At 47.5% G+C, this 20,680-nt stretch overlaps 1 protein-coding gene across 1 annotated transcript; it reads right to left on the minus strand.

Annotated features, from left to right (window-relative positions):
* Window positions 1–1,011: 1,011 nt before the first annotated feature.
* On the minus strand, window positions 1,012–18,777 carry PRSS53 (serine protease 53). Its single transcript, XM_083584184.1, has 10 exons — window positions 18,536–18,777; window positions 12,835–12,861; window positions 11,940–12,108; window positions 10,178–10,458; window positions 8,978–9,144; window positions 7,550–7,766; window positions 7,174–7,324; window positions 6,159–6,418; window positions 4,464–4,621; window positions 1,012–2,170 (listed from the first exon to the last, which is right to left on the minus strand). Exons 1-10 carry the CDS (start codon window positions 18,756–18,758, stop codon window positions 1,919–1,921), a joined length of 1,905 nt encoding a protein of 634 aa, XP_083440310.1. The 5' UTR covers window positions 18,759–18,777; the 3' UTR covers window positions 1,012–1,918.
* Window positions 18,778–20,680: the final 1,903 nt, after the last annotated feature.

Below are 20,680 nucleotides of genomic sequence, written 5' to 3' on the forward strand. Positions count from 1 at the left end.
TATGTACATTTGATTATGCTATAGGTAAATGACTACTGAGAGTAGTATTTCCACCTGAGCTAGAAATCTGAAATTTGGTTTAGTAGTGTCACACCATATGTATGGATGATTTAAATAAATAGAATAAAACACCGTACTCACTAGAAAAGCCGATAAGAGGTGCTGTATATCCCCTGCCCTGCCGCCCTGCTAGAATTCCCTTTGCAAAGGTGGGCAGCAGTTCAGCACAACAAGAAAAAACACCTGTGCAAAGGAATGTTGGCCTGTTGCCTCATGTCGTACTCTGCCTTCTGAAAAACGCAGCTACGCTTGGAGATTAGAAGCTGGATTTCATCACATAAATAAAGTTTCAGACCCAACCTGTTATGATGCTAATTCAGATTCACTCCAACCCTGGACAAGGTCTCAAGTTTGGCCCTGTGAGTCTGTCTTTCGTCCACTGAAGCAGACAGTTATGGCAGTGGCAGGTTTCTGGCCTTGCTCTGAGGGTCCTCATATACCTGCCTCATTTTATCCTTTGCAACACACTTGTGAAGTAGGTTGAAGGGGGTGGCTTGTCCAAGGCCAGCCTGATTGTCTGAGCAGCTGACTGGCCTCTTGGTTCCAATTATGCAGTCTAGGAAAGGAGAGGGGAAATATCCTGAGAAGCAACTGCATCTTGCTATAGTCTGCCCCCCTCCATTTTGCCCAGCAGGGCAGGGCTCTTAGTGTTATTTTGCAGGGTTGGCATCAGGTGTGATGGATGTTGTTCCCCTCTCCCCGACAAACCCAAATGCAGCCCCCTGGATTGTTCTGAGATAGGAACAAAGAACTGTCCGTCTGGTAGCTGGAAGGAGCCCGCCTCCCCAGACTCTGCTGTGTGGTGGGAGCCAGCAACGCTCTCGGATCATTTCTTGAGTGGGAGGCAGAACCAGAGGTGGACGAGAAGGGATGCCACCAAGTTTTTCATTCAGCCAAGCATGGTCTGTTCCGTGTCCAGTTTTGTCCTTTCTTCTTTGTCTTATTAAACACGGCTGGATCCTGAAAAAAAGAGAAGCAGCCTAAGTTTATTTACTCTTATGGCTTCAGGAGATGGGATTTATAAAGAGGAAGGCAATGGATTGTATGCTAGGCCAGCCCTACTCGCTGAAGTCCATGGATGTGACTAGTCTGGGTTCATTGCTTTCAGTGGGTCTACTCTGAGTAGGACTTGGCTGTAAACAATCCAGTGCCTTTCATACTCAAGGTGTGGGGAATCTGGAAAGAATGCCAGGGTGGCTTAGACTGTGAGCTCTTTAGGGGACAGAAAGAAATATGGAAGGCATGCTTTGAGTGCAGGGGGTAGGCTGGGGTGCAAATGTAGCCCTCTTGAGCAGGGCTGCCATCCTTAGAAAAGTGACCAGGCAGGCAGAAATTTGGCTGGGGAAGCTTTGTTGCTGCACCTCCAGCTTTAACTCTTGCAGGTTACAGAGAGAGAGAAAGAGAGAGAGAGGGCAGGAGGGAGGGAGAGAGAAGGGAAGCAGAGCCCTGCTCTGCTGAGAGATGAGCAGCCTTTGGCTTTCCTTCTCATCTGCCAACCAGCGCTAGCCATTGTACTGGGCTATCTGTTTAATAACCAATTTCTCTTCCTGGGGTAGTCTGAGAATGGTGGCTCTCAGAGAGGAATAGGGGGTCTCCTAAAAACCATAAGCAGCACCCTTAACAACCGACAGTTCCCAGTCTCCTTTGAGGGAAACCATGATTGTTAAAGTGGTATAACAACACTTTAAATGTCTTATGCCAATGTCCTCTTGATGATAAGGTGAATCAGTGCATTCATGGATGCAGGTCACATCCAGAGATTAGTACTGCTTCTGAGACAGGGATGCATGCCCATGGATTCTGAACTGTACTGTCCCTATTGATTCTGTGAACTTCCACCCCACCACCACAAGGATATTCAAGATTGCTGCTCCTTACTTGAAAGAAACACATGCATGCAGGTTTCCGTGTCATTGACCACTGGAATAGGAGGCTTCTGCACATCATAGTAAGCAGACCAGGACAGTTGCATGATCCACTCCTGAAAGCTACTGACTGATGTGTAAACACCTGGACGGACCACAGTCCCACAGCCCTTTCCAAAGCTGGAGATGCCTGCCAAGAACCACGTCCCATTCTCGTTGCAAACCAGAGGGTCACCGATGCTATCCTAGAGGTCAAAGAACCAAAATATTAACATAGCAGTCCAACAGGAGCCAAAATACAGAGCATGATGCCATCCAAATCAGATGTGTGTGCTTTTAGATTTTTACTGGATATTCTTAATTGGTTTTAATGTAAGTCACTTTGGGTCACTCTGGGGGGAAAGTTAATAACAAACAGAATGAGTGAGTGAGTGAGTGAGTGAACTGAGGTAGTCAACATGGTGCGCTCCCAATGTTGTTGGACACCGACTCGGTCCAGTATACCTGAAGGAGTGTCTCCACCCCCATCGTTCTGCCCGGACACTGAGGTCCAGTGCTGAGGGCCTTCTGGCGGTTCCCTCGCTGTGAGAAGCCAAGTTACAGGGAACCAGGCAGAGGGCCTTCTTGGTAGTGGCACCCGCCCCGTGGAGCACCCACCCACCAGATGTCAAAGAGGAAAACAACTACCAGACTTTTAGAAGACATCTGGAGGCAGCCCTGTTTAGGGAAGCTTTTAATGTTTAATAGATTATTGTATTTTAATATTCTGTTGGAAGCCGCCCAGAGTGGCTGGGGAAACCCAGCCAGATGGGTGGGGTATAAATAAATTATCATCATCATCATCATCATCATCATCACCACCATCATCTCCCCAGCCAGCATGGCTAATAGAAATGATGGGAGATGGCGTTCAACAACTTCTGGATGGCATCATGTTGCCTATCCCTCAGTAAAAGGAAGGAATCAGAAGCAGAAACATGGGGTCACATTTCCTAGTCTTCAAAGGGAACACCGCCATGGATGAAAGATGGGTAACAACCAGGAGTCCCTACTTTTAATCTGGGCTCCTAATTCCTGCTCACTGAATAGGAGTCTACCAGATGGTATTTAAATATGTTGTGTGAAAAGAGGGGGAAAGGGGGGAAATGACAGAAAGCACCAGTAAGTTTCTCAGTGGGACTTCTCAAATGTCTAAAAAAACCCCCACATTTGGCGCTTCCAGATTTGCAGCTGTGCGCAACTAGAGAATAAGCATTTCAGCACTACACCAAGTGGACAGCTCCATGGGCTGAAAGATCCTTTATCGGCCAGCTAAACGCTTTCTCGTTTTTGTGTGCGAGTTTCCGCAGGGAAATTCTGCTGCGTGAGCCCTCCTGGAACAATGTTTGGGCAAGAGATGTAAGCAAAGCAATGGATTGCCTCCTCTGCTAGTCCTATTTGTTGAAGAAATGCCTTAGCGTTATATAGAAACACCGGATTTACTTAGCTGTGTGTTTAAGGTACAGCCATGCATCTGTATTTCAGGAGCAATTTCCAAGTATTTCGTAAGCTGAGCAACAGAAACACCTCTTGAGATTGACAGCTGGTGAAAGTGTTATTTTCTTGTTATCCTGAAATTAGAGGCTCTTCTACTCTGATGGCATTTGGCTTCTACGCTGAGGATTATTTTGATAGACATTGTTCCATTAAGTTATACAGTACAATTTTTTAAAAAAAATCATTGATCTGAAATTCTACATTATTTCTTGTTCTGGTATAAAATGACTTTAAATTATAAGCATTCAGATTTCTTTTTATGAACTGTACACACAACTGGGGACACCAGAAGTGTGTAGCAAAGACCTGTTTTGTTGTTGTGTTGTTGGGAGTGATGGAAGTTAGAACCCTGCAATTAAAAAAAGGGCAAATCACTTGCCTTGGAGACCCTAGTTTAATTCACCTCCTTAGAGTAAGGTTACCAGATGTCCCCATTTCCCGGGGACAGTCCCCGGATTTACAAATCAGTCCCCATACAAAATCCATTGAAGTTGAAAAGTGTCCCCGGATTCATTGAAAAAAATCTGGTAACCTTACCTTAGAACAGCGGTTCTCAACCTGTGGGTCCCCAGATGTTGTTGGACTACAACTCCTATCATCCCTGAGCTCTGGCCTTGCTAGCTAGGGGTGATGGGAGTTGTAGTTCAACAACATCTGGGGACCCACGGGTTGAGAAAGGCTGCCTTAGAGGGAGGATGTTGCAACTCATCTGATTAGTGCATGGAAACAGGGTATACATAGGGCTGAATCAGAGTGCTGCAAAACTGCCATCTGAGCAGTTCTGCCACAAGGCACCCTGCCATAAAGCACTGCTGCTGGTGACACATGCAGGAAGACACAACAGGGACCGTCCTGGCAGGCTGTGCCATGAGCTCAGTGGAAGGGGGAGGTGATATTTAGTACCCAAAATGTGGGATAATTTGGCTATAACCGACCATATTCCCCCCTCCCACATCTGTTTCAAACATCCTTTCAGCACAAGAGGTGTTGACCTCCCCTTACCTGGCAGAGCATGTTGCTTTTACTGGGCGTGGCACACATCATCTCAGAGGTGATGGGGATCTCTTCCCCCACGTTGCTGGTCTTGTTATAGATGCAGTTGCATTGCTTGGGGCCAAGGAGTTTGACCTCCACACTGCCCGGAAAACTCAAATTGCCATCTAGATAATGATGGAAAGATCATGAGTTGGTAAGCTGTGCCAGGGATGATAATGACAACAACAACAACAACAACAACAACAACAACAACAATAATAATAATTTATTAATTTTACCTTGCCCATTTGGCTGAGCTTCCCCAGCCACTCTGGGCGGCTTCCAACAAAATATTAAAATACCGTAATACATCAAGCATTAAAAGCTTCCCTAAACAGGGCTCCCTTCAGACGTCTTCTAAAAGTCTGGTAGTTGTTGTTCTCTTTGACATCTGGTGGGAGGGTGTTCTACAGGGCGGGTGCCACTACCGAGAAGGCCCTCTGCCTGGTTCCCTGTAACTTGGCTTCTCGCAGTGAGGGAACCGCCAGAAGGCCCTCGGGACTGGACCTCAGTGTCCGGGCAGAACAATGGGGGTGGAGACGCTCCTTCAGGTATACTTGACTGATGCCATTTAGGGCTTTAAAGGTCACCACCAACACTTTGAATTGTGCTCGGAAACGTGCTGGGAGCCAATGTAGGTCTTTCAAGACCGGTGTTATGTGGTCTCGGTAGCCGCTCCCAGTCACCAGTCCCACCTCCCTAAGACTGTGGCGCTTTCCCCCATCCCTTTAACCCTGGAAGAATCTAAGGAATCTAAGAGGGACTCTAAGGCCCAGGGCTCAGAATGCAGCCCTCCAGTCCTCTCCCGTCAGGCCCGCAAGGGACTCTCCCCCAAGCCACACCTCCTCACTAGCCCAGCTTTGCATATTCATGCCTGCCTAGAATGCACACTGGAACTCAGACGGTGCTTCTTGCCTGCCTGGATGAAGAGTCCAGTGGGATGTGTGAACGTGTGCAGAAGCAACTCTTAATGCACAGGAGCAAAATAAACATTTGTTCCTCTGCTCATTTTAGCTTCTGGCCCTGCCCAACACCCACACGTGGCTTCTGGAAGAGAGAGAAGGTGGTCCTTTCTGGCAGGAAAGGATTCCCCACCCATGCAGAGGGCCTTCTCAGTAGCGGCGCCCACGCTGTGGAATGCCCTCCCATCAGATGTCAAGGAAATAAACAACTATCTGACTCAGGGGTCAGCAACCTTTTTCAGCCGTGGGCCGGTCCACCGTCCCTCAGACCATGTGGTGGGCCGGACTATATATTTTTTGGGGTGGAATGAATGAATTCCTATGCCCCACAATAACACAGAGATGCATTTTAAATAAAAGGACACATTCTACTCCTGTAAAAACACGCTGATTCCCGGACCGTCCGTGGGCCGGATTGAGAAGGCAATTGGGCCCATGGGCCTTAGGTTGCCTACCCCTGATCTGACTTTTAGAAGACATCTGAAGGCAGCCCTGTTTAGGGAAACTTTTAATGTTTGATGTTTTATTGCTTTTTTTGTTACTATTATTAATATTCTGTTGGGAGCCGACCAGAGTGGCTGGGGAAAACCAGCCAGATGGGCGGGGTATAAATAATAAATTATTATTATTATTATTATTATTATTATTATTATTATTAAGATAATCTTGCACAGTTGCACCATGCTCCTCCCCGACATACCAATTCTCCGTCCGCGGGTCCAGCAGGTAGAGCCGAAGGGGAACTGGTGGTTGGCGTACGGGGCGCAGATGGCCCGGATTCTGTCATTGAACACCACAGGCTGGGACAGCTTGGCCATCGCAATGTCGTGACCTTCCTTCGCCTCCACATAGGCACCGTGGAGTTCAATCTGCTGGATGGCCCTCTTCTCCTGCCACGTCTGCTTGCCCTCTTCCCGCTGCTCACCCAGCAGCACCTCCCAGCCCTCGGGTTCCTGGAGCCTGACAAACAGGAGACAGGAGGAATTGAAGCGTGCATTTGGGTTGCAGAATTTGCGTGGACTTGGTTGGCCTTGATATGTTTGCACACGCCAAGACAGGTCCAGGAGGCCGCAGTCAGGAATTAGGGGAGCCAGGACTCCTGAGTGTAATAATACTACTTAAGAAATGCAGAGCAATTTAGAATGCATGAAGCACTTCACAAATTTTATCTTGTGAATGCTTACAACAGTCCTGTGAGGTAACCCCCCTCACCCGCATGCCACACATGAGATGCAGGAGCTTGCCTAAGGCCACCTATCCAATGCACCCAGCAGAGGAGAGATTTCACCTGGGGATGCCCTGATTCATAATTCTTAGCTGCTACACTGCATCTACATGCCCTCAGTCACTGAGCTCTCAAGACAGACCAAATACTGTCTATATGACTAAGTGGGATTAACTTCCTGCACTCTGCAGCCAGAATATGCATGCCTTTTTCCCACTGGGAGGCCTGCTGTGTACCTTTAACAGTTGGGCATTGGGCAGAAATTCAACAACTGAAATTGACTGGAGAAAGCTTCACCTGTGGAGATTTTTCTGGCTGTAGCCAAAAGATACAGCAGCCAAAAAAGAAGGCATCTTCTCCTGAAGGTTATAGATGCTGCAGGAGAAGATGCCATCAACAAGAATCCAAGGTAGGCTAGCATAACACAGGATGTCACATTCACATGCCCAGAGACCACCAGGAAAACTTTGCCCATGCAATCTCCACTCACCCAATGAAGCACTGCGCAGAGGTGATGACCCAGTCCTCAGCGATCAAGGTGGCTCCACAGACGTGCTGACCCTTGTGCCGGAGGCTCACGTACCAGGGCCAGAGACCCTCTGCCCCTCCGCCAGGCCTGTCCGCTTTCATCACCCCGCAGCCTGGAAACCGGTGCAGAGGAAAATGTGGTGTCAGAAGAACATAAGAAGAATCTTATGCTTTCAGATGTTGCTAGACTACAGCTCCCACCATCCCTGACCAGGAGCCATGCTGGCTTGGACTGATGGGAATTAGAGTCCCAGCAATACAGTCCTGAAGGGCCACAGACTCCCCAACCCATGCTGTGAAGCCATATATTTGCAGCGATCCTAGGTAAAGACCCATACCTGTGCACATGTACTTGTCAGTGGTATTGGGCCGGGGTTCGGGCTGGCTGGCAAAGGTGGCATTTTCGACATAACGCTTGATCCAGTCGGCGTAGAAAGCGGTGTCGGTCAGGACGGTGGGGCCAAAGAACTGTCTGCAGCCCATGGAGAAACTCAAGATCCCTGCCTGGAACCAATAGCCATCCTCCATGCAGACCAGAGGGCCACCTGAATCGCCCTGGGGTGGAAAGAGGAGCTTTGTAACATAGGTGTGCATAATCCTTTGTTGCTATGCTGGCTGCTGGTTTCACTAGCAAATGGCCCAGGGGGGTTGGCTGATTTTTCGCCAGTGGCAGCTAATGGATAGAGTTGGGCTCCTGTGATCTTTTCTATGAACCGCCCTGAGACCTCCGAGTATAGGGCAGTATAGAAATTCAATTAATAATAATAATAATAATTGTCAATTAGCCGGACATGGCAAAGACAATCATTAGTCTTCACTGCTCTACCCTCAAAAGGAAAAAAAAATAGAGTTGTATCCAATGCTAAACGGATTAGACCCATTGAAACAAATGGACCCAAGGTCATCGTGTTCATTCATTTCAATGGTCTACTCTAAGTAAGACTAGCATTGCCTCCAGCCCCACTCAGATGTAAGTCCTTTTCAATTCCGTGACATTTACTCCCAGATATATGGGGTGGAGGATTGCAACCTAAAACTGGTCGCTCTCACTCTGGCACAATCATACTTGGGAAAATGGGGAATGCGCAATGATGTTATGCGTGTCAGGGAGAAAGTGCCCAAACTTTTAAGATTTAAGGAAGATCCTTTGCATTCTTGACTTGAATCTTACCTGAATCTTACCCCCTCCCTGTTCCTACGCCAAGAAAACCAAATCTTTCAAACAGTGTACATTTCCCACGTGTAGGCTGCAAACCCTAAACATGCCATCCTGGGTGTAAGGCCCACAAAATCAGCTGTGCCAACCTGCTGCCCTCCAGACATTGTTGGATCAGCGACAGCCAGCATGGCCAATGGGCCAAGGATTATCAGAGCTGGAGCCCAGCAACCCTTATTGAGAGCCACAGGTTCCCCATCCCTGAAATAATACTTGTGTCTGCATATAAATGCATGGGGATTTGCTGTTGCACCTGCTTTCTTGATTTATCTATGCTAGCCAATGTGGTGCTGGAGAGGTGGAGACTTATACCATGCCCTGAAGCAGCAGCACCCCTTCACTATTGAAAGCCTTGCCGAGCTTCCAGATGGCCTCTGAATGTTTCTCCAGCCATTACTCACAAACTCCTATTTGCATGTCCGTAAGGGCTATGAACTTGCTTGAAACGTGAAGCATTTAGGCCTGATCTAGCAAGGCAGGGCCTATCTTGTTGGGAAGCACAATTCCACCCACATCCTTCCTTTGACAGTTTCGCTCATCTTTTGCTGACCTTGCAAGGACCCCTCTTGCGGTCAGGAGTCATGGCACAGACCATGCCAGGCCGAGCTGGGCTGACGATCCTCCTGTTGCGTAGGTTGCTGTAGATGCAGTTGCAGGTGTCGCTGGTCAGCAGGTCTACGGTCATCTCCTGGAGGTTCATGGGTTTCGGCAGGGTGACTGGAGGGGAGCATGGGGCGCAGTTAGAATATTATTAGGTGGTCCCAGGCAGCTGGGCAGAAGATGCTTGGAGCAACCCCTGATCATGTTGGTTGGCTCCTAATCACAGGTCCCTCACACACACACCGCCAAAGATCTGATGAAACCACCATCTGATCTTATACGGAGGCAGACCATGGTTCCATCTGTCTCAGTATTGTCCACACTGACTGGCAGCTGTCCAGGGATTTTCCCGGGGACATTCCCAGCCCTACTGGGAGATGCCATAGAGTGAACCTGGGACCGTTTGCATGTGAAGCAGATGCTCTGCTGCTGAACTATGGCCCTTCCCATAAGGCCTGGTGAAGCCAGCACCTGAATTATGAATGCAAAAAGCTACCTGCCCTATATAGAACATTTAGTACACTTAGGCTAGTATTGCCTTCTCTGACTGGCAGTGGCTCTCAGGCATGGGCCCTTTTCCATCACCAGGCAGTCTAGGGATGGAGGAATCTGCCATTTCTCCGTTCTCTCAGCTTCTTATTTCCACAGTCTTAAATTCACTTCTCTACATTTCTGCAGCAATTTGTGAATTTCCCCTTTTAAAAATCCTCCTGAAAATTCTTCAGCATCTCAGTGTGAATTTATCCCAACACACACATTTTTGTATGCTGTTTTGTCTAATTTTTTGCAAGCAATTTCTCCTAACATCATGCACTTTTCACCAATACATTCCTGTTTTATTGCACACTCCCCCCCCCCCCAAACACACGCATTTCGGTAAAGGTTCTATGGTTGTGCAACCACATTGCAAAGTCTGGATAAGCACATGTTTCAAAGGATGGCTGCGATTCCCGTACTGTTTTGGAAAGCATGGATTTGATAGATGTGAGCTGAATCGAACTCCTTCTCCCAGGCCTACCTGCTGCCTGATCCTTTTAAGCAGAGCTGGCAGGGACGAACCTGGAACCTTCTGCAACCACAGCTCGACCACAGAAGCAAGACCCACATGAACCTCCCCCTCTGACCAGAGAGACCCCCGTTCCTCACTCACCGTTATTGGCGACTTCTCCCCAGCCGCTCAGCCAGCACTGCGTCCCGAAGGCAAAGCGGTGGTTGGCATGCGGCAGGCAGATGGGAGCAATGTCCCGGCTGTAGCTCACAGGCTCGCTGAGGCGCACCAGCGCAATGTCATCACCTTTGTCGTAATTGACGTAGTCCTTGTGAGGGATGATGTCGGACACGTTGCGTTCCAGCCCCCTTTGAGACCTGCCTGTCAGTCTCACGCGGCCCAGCACCACTTTCCAGTCAGATGCGCAGATTTTGATTCCCAGCCTGGAGGAAAAGAGAAAGGACCGCGTTTGAGAATCTTTCGCAGCTCACTCTTGAATCTGCAGAATGGGCGCGTGGGCCCCTTGCTTGCTTTGTTCATGAGCTGATGTGATGACCCCCTTCCTACCAGCTAGTCTCTTTTCATCTCAACTTCTGCCGTGTGTTGTAACTTGGAAGCTCCAGCGGAGGTTTAAATCTCACCTCAGCTGCAAGTTGATAAGGGAATAGCCATGGCTCAGAGGCAGAACTGTGTGCAAAAGGGCCCAGTTTCAAACCTTGGCATTTCCAGGTAGGTCTGGAAAAGACTCCCTGGCTGAAACCTTTGGGAGAGGTGCTAGAACTCACCACAAACACCTCCTTAAAGGTAAAGGGACCCCTGACCATTAGGTCCAGTCATGGTCGACTCTGGGGTTGCAACGCTCATCTCGCTTTACTGGCCGAGGGAGCCGGCGTACAGCTTCCAGGTCATGTGGCGAACCAGAGCAGTGCATGGAAACACCATTTACCTTCCCACCGGAGCAGTACCTATTTATCTACTTGCACTTTGATGTGCTTTTGAACTGGTAGGTTGGCAGGAGCTGGGACCGAGCAACGGGAGCTCACCCCGTCTTGGGGATTCGAACTGCTGACCTTCTGATCAACAAGTCCTAGGCTCTGTGATTTAACCCACAGCGCCACCTGTGTCCCCTTAGTTCTCTTATAATGGCAATGGTGCCTACCTGAGGTGTGCCAGACCTGACTTCCGGCTGGAAAAAAGCCCTGCTTCTTACTTTCCTTAATGAGGTAGCCTCAGCAATTCCCCTCTCTCTGTTTCAGCTTCCCATCCATGTTGTGGGGATATTACAACACCTAAAATGTGTTTGTATGTAGCAATAGCCTCACTTTGGATACGGTAGCTTAAAACCACGGAAAGCACTGATAATGATCACAGATCTATAAATATTAGGGTTGCCGTGTTTTGTCGATCAGTTTGTTTAATAGGCTAAAACTGTTTTTTTAAAAAAAAAAAAAGAATTCAGCAGGGTGTTTCAATGGAGGCACTTTTTTTAATCGATCAAAACATTTTTGTTTTTGTTTGTTTTCTAACACAAGTACAATTATACCTTGGATCCCGAATGCCTTGTGACTCAAACGTTTTGGCTCCCAAATGCCACAAACCCGGAAGTGAGTGTTCCGGTTTGTGAACGTTCTTTGGAACCCGAACGTCTGATGCGGCTGATGCGGCTTCCAGTGGAGTGCAGGAAGCTCCTGCAGCCAATCGGAAGCCGTGCCTTGGTTGTCGAACATTTTCGGAAGTCGGACGGACTTCTGGAATGGATTCCGTTCGACAACCGAGGTACGACTGTACTTGGAAAAATTGCAGGTGGTTACAGACTCCCAATAGGAGACAGAAGGGTGAAAATGCCTCTTCAGAGAAGATGCTGGATGCCTTTTAGGATGCAATTCCCGTGGGTACCAAGAGGGGGCACTCTGTCTTGACTTACTCATAGAAGCAGTGGGCCGCAGTCAGGACCCATCTCTCGTTAATGAGGCTTCCGCCGCAAAAGTGCTCTCCGCGGTACTGGAGGCTGACTTGCCACGGCCACTCGCCACGCCGGGCATCCAGTCCACCTGCTATCCGGATAACGGGCTTTTGAATGCCACATTTTAGTGCTGGGGGGAAAGCAGAGAGCAAGGTGACTCACACACACCATATAGATCTATAGCTAGCGACTCACAATGCAACCCTACCCTTGAATTAGCCAGAGGATAATTAAGTGAAGCTCTCTCATTAGTAAGAGTGTTTAGAATAGCAGTTTTAAGTGGATCTTATAGCTGTTACCTCTTCTCAGGGAATAATGTTCATGTGAAGATTCCATGACAAAGAACCATCCCTCCCAACACTTCTCAAACTACAGTTCCCAGGGTTCTTTTGGAGAACTGAAAGTGGTACAAGTTTGCATGGCAGATTTGCCCTTTTGCGCATCATTTATAATCCATCTTTTTTGCAAAACCATTAGTCCAACCAACAGGGGCTGTGTGCGGCCCCCAGGCCCGAGGTTTCCCAACCCTGTCCTAACCCCCTCAACATCCAGAATAGCAATGAAGCCACACAGAAGTGTGACTCCCTTTGCTCAGATTCATCTCTTGTCAATCATTTAAGATATTTTCAGCCCATTATGTAATCAAATTGCCAAATAAAGAGGACAAGTTTCATCTCTCCAGAGCTGCTGATTGCAAGCTCCTTCAGACAACCACCTGTTGTCTTTCTTTTCTTCTGAGACTCTAAAAAGTGCATTATGATCATTAACAGGGCCCGTTTACAGTGGAATTTTAAAACAAATAACATAAAAAAGAACAGAACAGAATAAGGAAAAGTTCTAAGTTCAGGGCACATACCTTGGGCAGATGATCCTTGCTGAAGACCTGGTGGAAAGAGAAAAATGGTTGAGGTTTTTTTTTATGTTTTCCCCCTGCGGTCCATCACTGTCCATTATGCAAAGCCAGCAAGAATGCAGAGCAGCCATCACAAATCTGGTGATTTCCAGATGTTTCAGCTTGCAATTCCCATCAGAACCAGCTAGCACAGTTGATGAGGATGATGGGAGTGGTAATCCGAAACTCCAGCAGGGCAGGGAGAGACACTATTCTTTTAAAAGCAGGTTTCTGCTTTTTGTGGTTTTTCGCGAATATTTTTATTTCACTCCCAGGCATGGATCTGGCCTGGATCCCATTTGCTGGTGCCTTGTCCACTTAGCTTTGTCCACCTGATCCCTAACTGGCAGCTGAATGAGTGAGTTTATTCCAACGGCCGTCAAGGCAACATGAATGGTGATAAGCCACAAGGTCCACTCATCTGTTAGCCAGCCATCAGAAGGGCTGCACATTTTTGCAACCGTCAGTTTCCAGTATCTTGCAATGTTAGCGGATGGGCTACAATTTCACAAGACTGATTCTGCAAGAGGGGACTTCCTGACCTTTCCTAAAACATCCATGGGGGAACTGGCTCTTTGCTTTGGCTTTCCGATCCTTCAGCTGCCCTCTTTAGTGGCATGCATGTTAAATAAGGGGTATGCACCCCTCTCTACAAAGTACAGTTTTCTGTCTGGAAGGGCTACCAGAGGACTATCCCCTGTTGGAAGGTGCCCTCTGATTGAGGGCTGTCCAGTCCAAGTCTGCTTTAAAGGCAAGAAACCATCAAAAGGGAGATCAGGAGCCTTGAAGTTGCCCAACAAGAGTTAAGAACACCTGGTCACCAGTCTGAGCAAGCACACAAATACGTATCTATCACCAAGATACAACAAGTAATTATTTCTAAATGTGCATACAAATTACCACATGCAAATTCAATGCAGATTGGTTCCCCCTTTAGCGCAAGGCATAACTGGCCTCTAACAGCCACAAATGATCTGCAGCAATTAGCAATATTTGTCTCCATCCATTATTTTGCCACCCTGCTCCCTTAACATCTCAGCCACTACTGAACTTCTTTCTGCACAGGGGCCCACCTAGCCAAGCTGAAGCTCTCAAGAGCTGAGATGGAGAACTTGTGACTCTTTGGGTATTGCAGGAGTCCAGCTCCCTCCATCTCTGACCATTGGCCATGCTGGCTGTGGCTGATGGGACCTGGGAGTCCAACCACACACCTGGAGGGCCACAGGCTCCCCATCCCTGCTTAGAAATTCTTCCAGGCCTGGTAGGATCTGCATGATGGTTTCCACCACAGCTTCCTTTTCACGCTTTGCTACTTCAATGGCGGGAACAGTCCTAGAAATGAGTGACAGTCCATGCAGTCCATGCCTGCGTCTCCTCTGGTCTCTAAAGCTGTTGAAGATCCAGGAGACTGTGGCTGATGAGATTATGACAGTCCTTATCTCATTCCCAGTGCACTGTTTCCTGGCCCTTCATGAGTCAGATGCACTCTCATGAGAGAAAGCAAAGCTCTCTAGCAAACAGTGACTCAGCCAGCGCCTATTGCCCAGGGTCAATTTCCTGAAGCAACACTGTGCCTGGTCAAAAATTTTCCCCAGGAAAGAGGAAACGGCAATCTCCCTCCAAATTTAAATGAGCAGTGTTTGTTTATGTAGTTTGCCACATAACACAAGGTCAACATCCTTCACCCAGATTAGGACCATTTCCTGGTTTTTTAATCCAGGCTGGTTGACGCATGTGGTTAAATGAGATCTGATATGGTACAGTGGATTGCTCTTTGCTTGTGAGGAGCTGGGGTCAGGCATGTTTTTAAAATACTTTCCCATATGCCTTTGTTTTTAAAGCCAACACCCCCCATGCAGGTTAAAATTTAGCGACTGAGGGAGGAAGGTTCCATCTAGCCTACTCCACACCCTGCTATGCTTGATTTCCCTTTGCAGGGCATTTGGATCTTTAATTTTTTAAAAACTATTTCCCCTATCTAGAACTGCAAGTGGCACCTTTTTGCTCCCTCCAGACTGCCACTATTTTGCAGGAGGGAATCAAGTACATCCTGGAGCTTTAGGTTTGACAATTCCAGGAGTGAAAGGTCTCCCTTGACTTAGCCTATCACTATAACACATTTAAAAACAACAACACATGCAACGATGATGAGAAAATGCACTGACAAGTGTGGGATCCGCGATTGATTAATGGGAAGATGCGCAAGCAAATAATGATGAATGCCAATTTTCTGCGAGTGTTTCCCAATTTTATTTAAATTTTGCTGGCAAGGGACACCTGCAGCAGCTGCCTGGAACTGAACTGGATCTGAGCAGGCCAGGGAGGACCGCCCAAGATTGAGGTAAACAACACTTCTCCTCTGCCGAATTGTTGTTGTACAGCTGTGTGCCAGGCATTTCCTTGGAATGGAGGAGGGAAGAGGCAAGGAAAGAAAGGAAAGAAGCCGCCCTGTTCCTTATCACAACAATTTGGAACACAGCTATTTATAATGTACCAGCTTATCATAATTAGGCTTTGCACAAGAGGCCAGACTGTCGGCGCCTTTAGCCCCACCTCAGCTGTCATTCTGTTCTTGGGAACTGGGATTGCTATGAGTACCCAGTGACTTCAGGGGAACACTATGATCCACCACAGAAATCAAGGGGATCCAGGAACTATTCTCTCTGCCTGCACACCATACATCTAAAGCACCTCCACAAAAGAATCCTGGGAATTGTAGTTTATCCCCATTGAGCTGTATTTCCCAGTACCCTGAACAAAATACCGTTCCCAGGACTCTTGGGGGGGGAGTAATGCACTTTAAATGTAAGGTGCACAGGGGATCTGGGGGCCAGGGCAAAAGATCTGGGGTTCAACCCTCCTAGGCAACCTGCCACAATGCCCCTGCTCTCTGTGCAAGGCAACCTTTGACTTTTGAGCTGAAAAATTAAAATACAGAAAGCCCTTTTAATCTAATACCGGGTGGAGAATGATGATTTGGAAGTGTACAGGGATTATCCTTTTTTCTCTTAGCTGCAGGTTTGACCTCTGGAATTTAAAAACAGGTTATACAGCTAGCAAACTGAGTGTGTCTGTGTTTCAGATCCTTCTTGGTTACCTGACCTTTCCCAGGGAGAAAGGCTGGACTCTCTTTAAAAAAACAGGGTTGACCACATTATTTTGGCACAAAGCCACATGTTATCTACTTGGGTTTGTTCTCATCTTCAGACATTTTCCAACAAATAGCTTCTGGGGCTTTGAGGGGCAAAGGAGAACTTCATGCAGAGAAAGAGGAGGCTGGGTGACCTGTCTTGCATCAACTGACCTGGATCAGGCCAAGATCTTGTTTTTCCTGACATGGGTTCTGTGGTTTTAATGACTCCATGGCAGGTCAAAATTCAACAGGGAACAAACGTCCCCAAACTCTGTGCAGGGAGATGTTGAACATGCCCATGACACAGCTTTTAAAGGCATAGTGTGGCCACCCCAACAGTATCAATAGCCAGGAATGAAAAATCTGTGGCCCTCCAGCAACATCTAGAAAGGTCGCAGATTCATCACCTGCAATTGCCAGGCCAAAATGAGGTGGGATGGGAGATTCCATCTTGTCTTCATATATACCCAACGAACTAACTAATCCACTAGTCCTTAGTCACACTGAGATCCCACTGAAATCAATGTGAGAAGTTTTGTCATGATTTTAATCTTTTGTTGGAAGCCGCAGAGAGTGGCTAGGGAAACCCAGCCAGATGGGCAGAGTATAAATAAATTATTATTATTATTATGAGTAACTGAATGGCCATCCTTGACCAAAGGAGCTTCAAAGGGGAAACTCCAGCAGGAAGCTGCTGAATTGCAACTTATCAACAAGTTCGATCCTATTTGAGTCTCAGTAGAGGCAATAGTTCCCTGTCCTACTACAGATGTTAAACTGCTTAGTAATGCAAAGATGGCAGTGTTATCACCAGTTACAACTCTTAAGAAGGACAGCTGTGCTTACTTCATGTACATTTTAGCTCTAGCTGACATATTTCACAGGCTGTGTCCTTTTTGCACTCCATTGCCATTCAACTCCTGTTTCTTCACCCCCATGTTCTACGCCCCTATGTGTATAAACTTTCATGGCCCTTGGCTGTCTAACAGACTTTGACATATTTCCTTTTTCACTGAGGATTACGGTCCATGCATCTGTTGAAGTCGGGTCTAGCTCGCGAAAGCTTACAATTCTTTTATTTTTATTTAATTGGTATCCTGCCCTTCATCCAAAGATCTCAGGGCAGTTCACAGCAATAAGCAATAACTAAAAAGATGCTTGGTTGCTTTAAACTTCTGTCGCTTTCAGTGGCATCTCACCCCTGGGTGAGCAGCAGCCCCTGCCCAAATTGAAGACTGCAGTTTCCCCCCATCAATGTGCCTCCATGCTAGAAAAAGCTTTATCGGCCAAATCTCTTCATTTCAGGCAAAGCGGCTCTGACGAGTGGCTTGTTGTAGGTATTGCCACCAGTGGCTTAGATGCCAGCACTTTGGTGGAAGCGCAAGGAATACTGAAGGAAGGCTTGCTGCACAGCTGTGACAAGGAGCAGGAGATCAGTCACAATCAGGGGAAGGGGAAGTGCAAGCCAGCCTCCCACCAACCCCCAATCTTTGTCTTCCTGAGCCCTTTGCCTTAAGTTCATCTATGAATCAGAGGAGGGGAAAGCTCCTCTCCACCGCAACCACCACAACCACCACCATCACTGCCACCATTGCCCCACTTACGTTGCAACACAGTGAATGGAGGAAGTCTTTCCTTCCTCAAAACCTCTGCAGAGTTGCCAATAATAATTTATTTTTTGTAAAAAAATAACTCCTCTCCACGCCTTGTGCCATTAACAGCAGATTCATCGACAGCAGTGGTGAGGGAATCGCTTCCAGCCCGAGGGCCACCTTCCCTCGCTGGCAGCCTTCCAAGGGCCACATGCAGGTGATTACTTTTGTACAGTAGGCTCCACTCCAGCCACACACAAACCAGAGGTTTCTATACTGCCTCGCTGCACCATCCTCTACCCAAGCAAAAGCATTTAAGGAAGGCACACCGCAGGGCTGCTGAGAGGTGTAGCCAGCCGTGAGGTGGCCCAAGGGCCACATGGAGAGCTCTGGAGGGCCGCTTTTGCCCCCCTAAGTCTGAGTTTCTCCCCTCCTGATCTGCAGTATGGTTAGGAAACCAGTAGCCCTCCAGATATTGTGTTCCAGTTCTCGTCAGCTCCAGCCAGCGTGGGTTGCCAACTACCTTAGGTATTGTATCTGCTTACCTGCCCATCCATTCATCCTGCCTATATCTTGCCCATCATCTGCCTGCCTATTTCAAGCAGGGCAGCTCTTCTCATCTCTTGCCAGGCTTGCAGCGGAAACAACAGAACGTCTTGTGACACTGAAAGTGCTTAAGGATTGATGTGGGAGCAGCTATTCCTGGGACTACTGCCCACTTTCAGCCAGCTGGTTTCCATCCTGGTTTTGGCTCCCAGGCTGAGCATCCTTCCCTGTGGTGCCCTGCTGCCCCTTTTACCCCTCCGTCCTTGGAGACACTTATCCTGGTACCCCATTCCGCCCACCCCAACATGCCTGCCTATGTGCCCATCTGTGTGCACCATTCCGTTCTCACCCAATTCTCTGCTGCGCACGCAAGAGGCTGTGCCCAGAAACTCACCCGTCAGGACCAACAGCAAAAGCAGCCCAGCGCTGGCAGAGCTTCTTGTCTGCCCTCTCATCTTTGCAGATCTTCTCGTCGTATCTGTCTGCTCCCTGCACGTTCTGGGATTTATACGCGCCATGGGGCCCTTGCAGGAGGAGGCAGTCTGGGTCTCCCCGCCCCACCACACCTCATTAGTCTTGCACAATGTGGCATTTCTCTGCGTGTGTAAGAAGCACATTTAGTCATCCTTATTTCCCTGGAACTCTCTATGCTTTTAGCAGCATATTGATAGCACTGGTCTTGCTGACCTGACAGAAAGAGGAAAACAAACTGATGACAGTCTCAGTGGCTGAACGGTGGTTTGGCAAGAGATAGGTTTCTTTTTTCACGTGGAAAAGGATAAGACACTAACAAGAGAAGCGTTACTGACATACATTGTCCGTTTATCGTAATAATCAATCATTATTATTAGAATCGATAATTGATAGCAATAATAATAAATGTTTGTCAAATTCAGTGGTATGGCAACAACAGAACCATCATCAACAGTTGTTGTTGTTACTATTAATTCCCAGAACATTGGCAATTTACAAATAACTAAGCATTCCTTCAATAAAAAAATATATTTTTATTTAAAGATTTTCCATAAGTAGCAAGAGTACATTCAGTGTCTCTGTTTTCAAATCATACAGCTCAATTACAGTCCATCTGTGTCATTTTTTGTTGTGGGCAATGTGAGGTTGAGGGGGAGAGAGAAGGGAGAAAATAGAGAAAGAGAAAAATAGGAGGGAGAGCATGCCTCTCTGTTGTTCTTTGCTTCTCACTTTCCGAGTGAGCAGCTTGTGAACACAGGACCAGCTCAGTTCTGTCTACACTGAGTAGCAGGAACTGTCAAAGACTTCAGAGGGGTCTTTCTTAGCTTTACCTGAAGTTGTCCTTCAGCAAGCAAAGGAGATGCTCTACTTACTACCACCCATGCCTAACTTAAGTTCATTTATATCAGTGACTTCAAGTATGAAGTCAGCCGCGGCCCAATATACCAGAAGGAGCGTCTCCACCCACATTGGCAGCCCGGACACTGAGGTCCAGCTCTGAGGGACTTCTGGTGGTTCCCTCCCTGCGAGAAGTGAATTTACAGGGAATCAGGCAGAGGGCCTTCTCGGTAGTGGCGCCTGCCCTATGGAACGCCCTCCCATCAGATGTCACGGAAATAAGCAACTATCTGACTTTTAGAAGACATCTGAAGGGAGCCCTGTTTAGGGAAGTTTTTAATGTTTGGTGGCTTTATCGTGTTTTTAATATACTGTTGGCAGCCGCCCAGAGTGGCTGGGGAAACCCAGCCAGATGGGCAGGGTATAAATAATAAATTATTACTATTATTATTATGACTTCATCAGATGCCACCTGTAATAAAGAAATCACTTTAAAACCTGACACATCATCGCAGGATATAAGAAGGATAAAGCACCAATAAAACATTGAAACAAAACAGCAACAATAAAGCACCATATTAACATACGGAATTAAATTAGAAAATAATAAGTATTCGCCAGCTGCTGGAAACATATAACAGAAGATGACAGGAACAGAGAGCCAGAGAGAGTATTCCAGAAATGGGATTTCACCACAGAAAGAGCCCTGTTCTCTATTCCCCATCAGCTGGATTGCACAAAATCTCAAAGGTTGTGTGTGATAGTTAGGTAATATGTAAGTGAACATAATCTGTATGCTGTGCTCCATCATTCATATGCTCTGCAATGGTGAAGACCTTGCAGCTAGAAAGCACCAGCTTTCTACCAAATCCTGGCGGTGGCGGGGTTGTTTTTGTGCCATATCAAAACTTCCAGACAGATGGAGGCACGTGAGGAGAGGCTGCCGTGGGACTGAGGAAGCCACCCATATGCCACAGAGAGGCAGGGATGCTTCTGGCTGCCATTGGTGGAACAGCTGAGACCAGGGGCCAATAGGCTTATCTGGAACTATCAGTTTGGCTCACTGGCCAGGGATGATGGAAGTCGAGGTCCAGCAACACTTGGAGTGGAACAGCTTCTCCATCCTTGGGCTAGGAAATGACAGCTGAGACAAGGCAGAGTGAGCTGCCCAGACTGGAATGTGGGGAAGAGAAGGCCAGACACAAAAGTCGGAGACATAAAGGAAAAA

This window comes from Podarcis filfolensis (assembly GCF_964270895.1).
Source record: "Podarcis filfolensis genome assembly, chromosome: 13".
In the NCBI taxonomy this organism is placed as follows: domain Eukaryota; kingdom Metazoa; phylum Chordata; class Lepidosauria; order Squamata; family Lacertidae; genus Podarcis; species Podarcis filfolensis.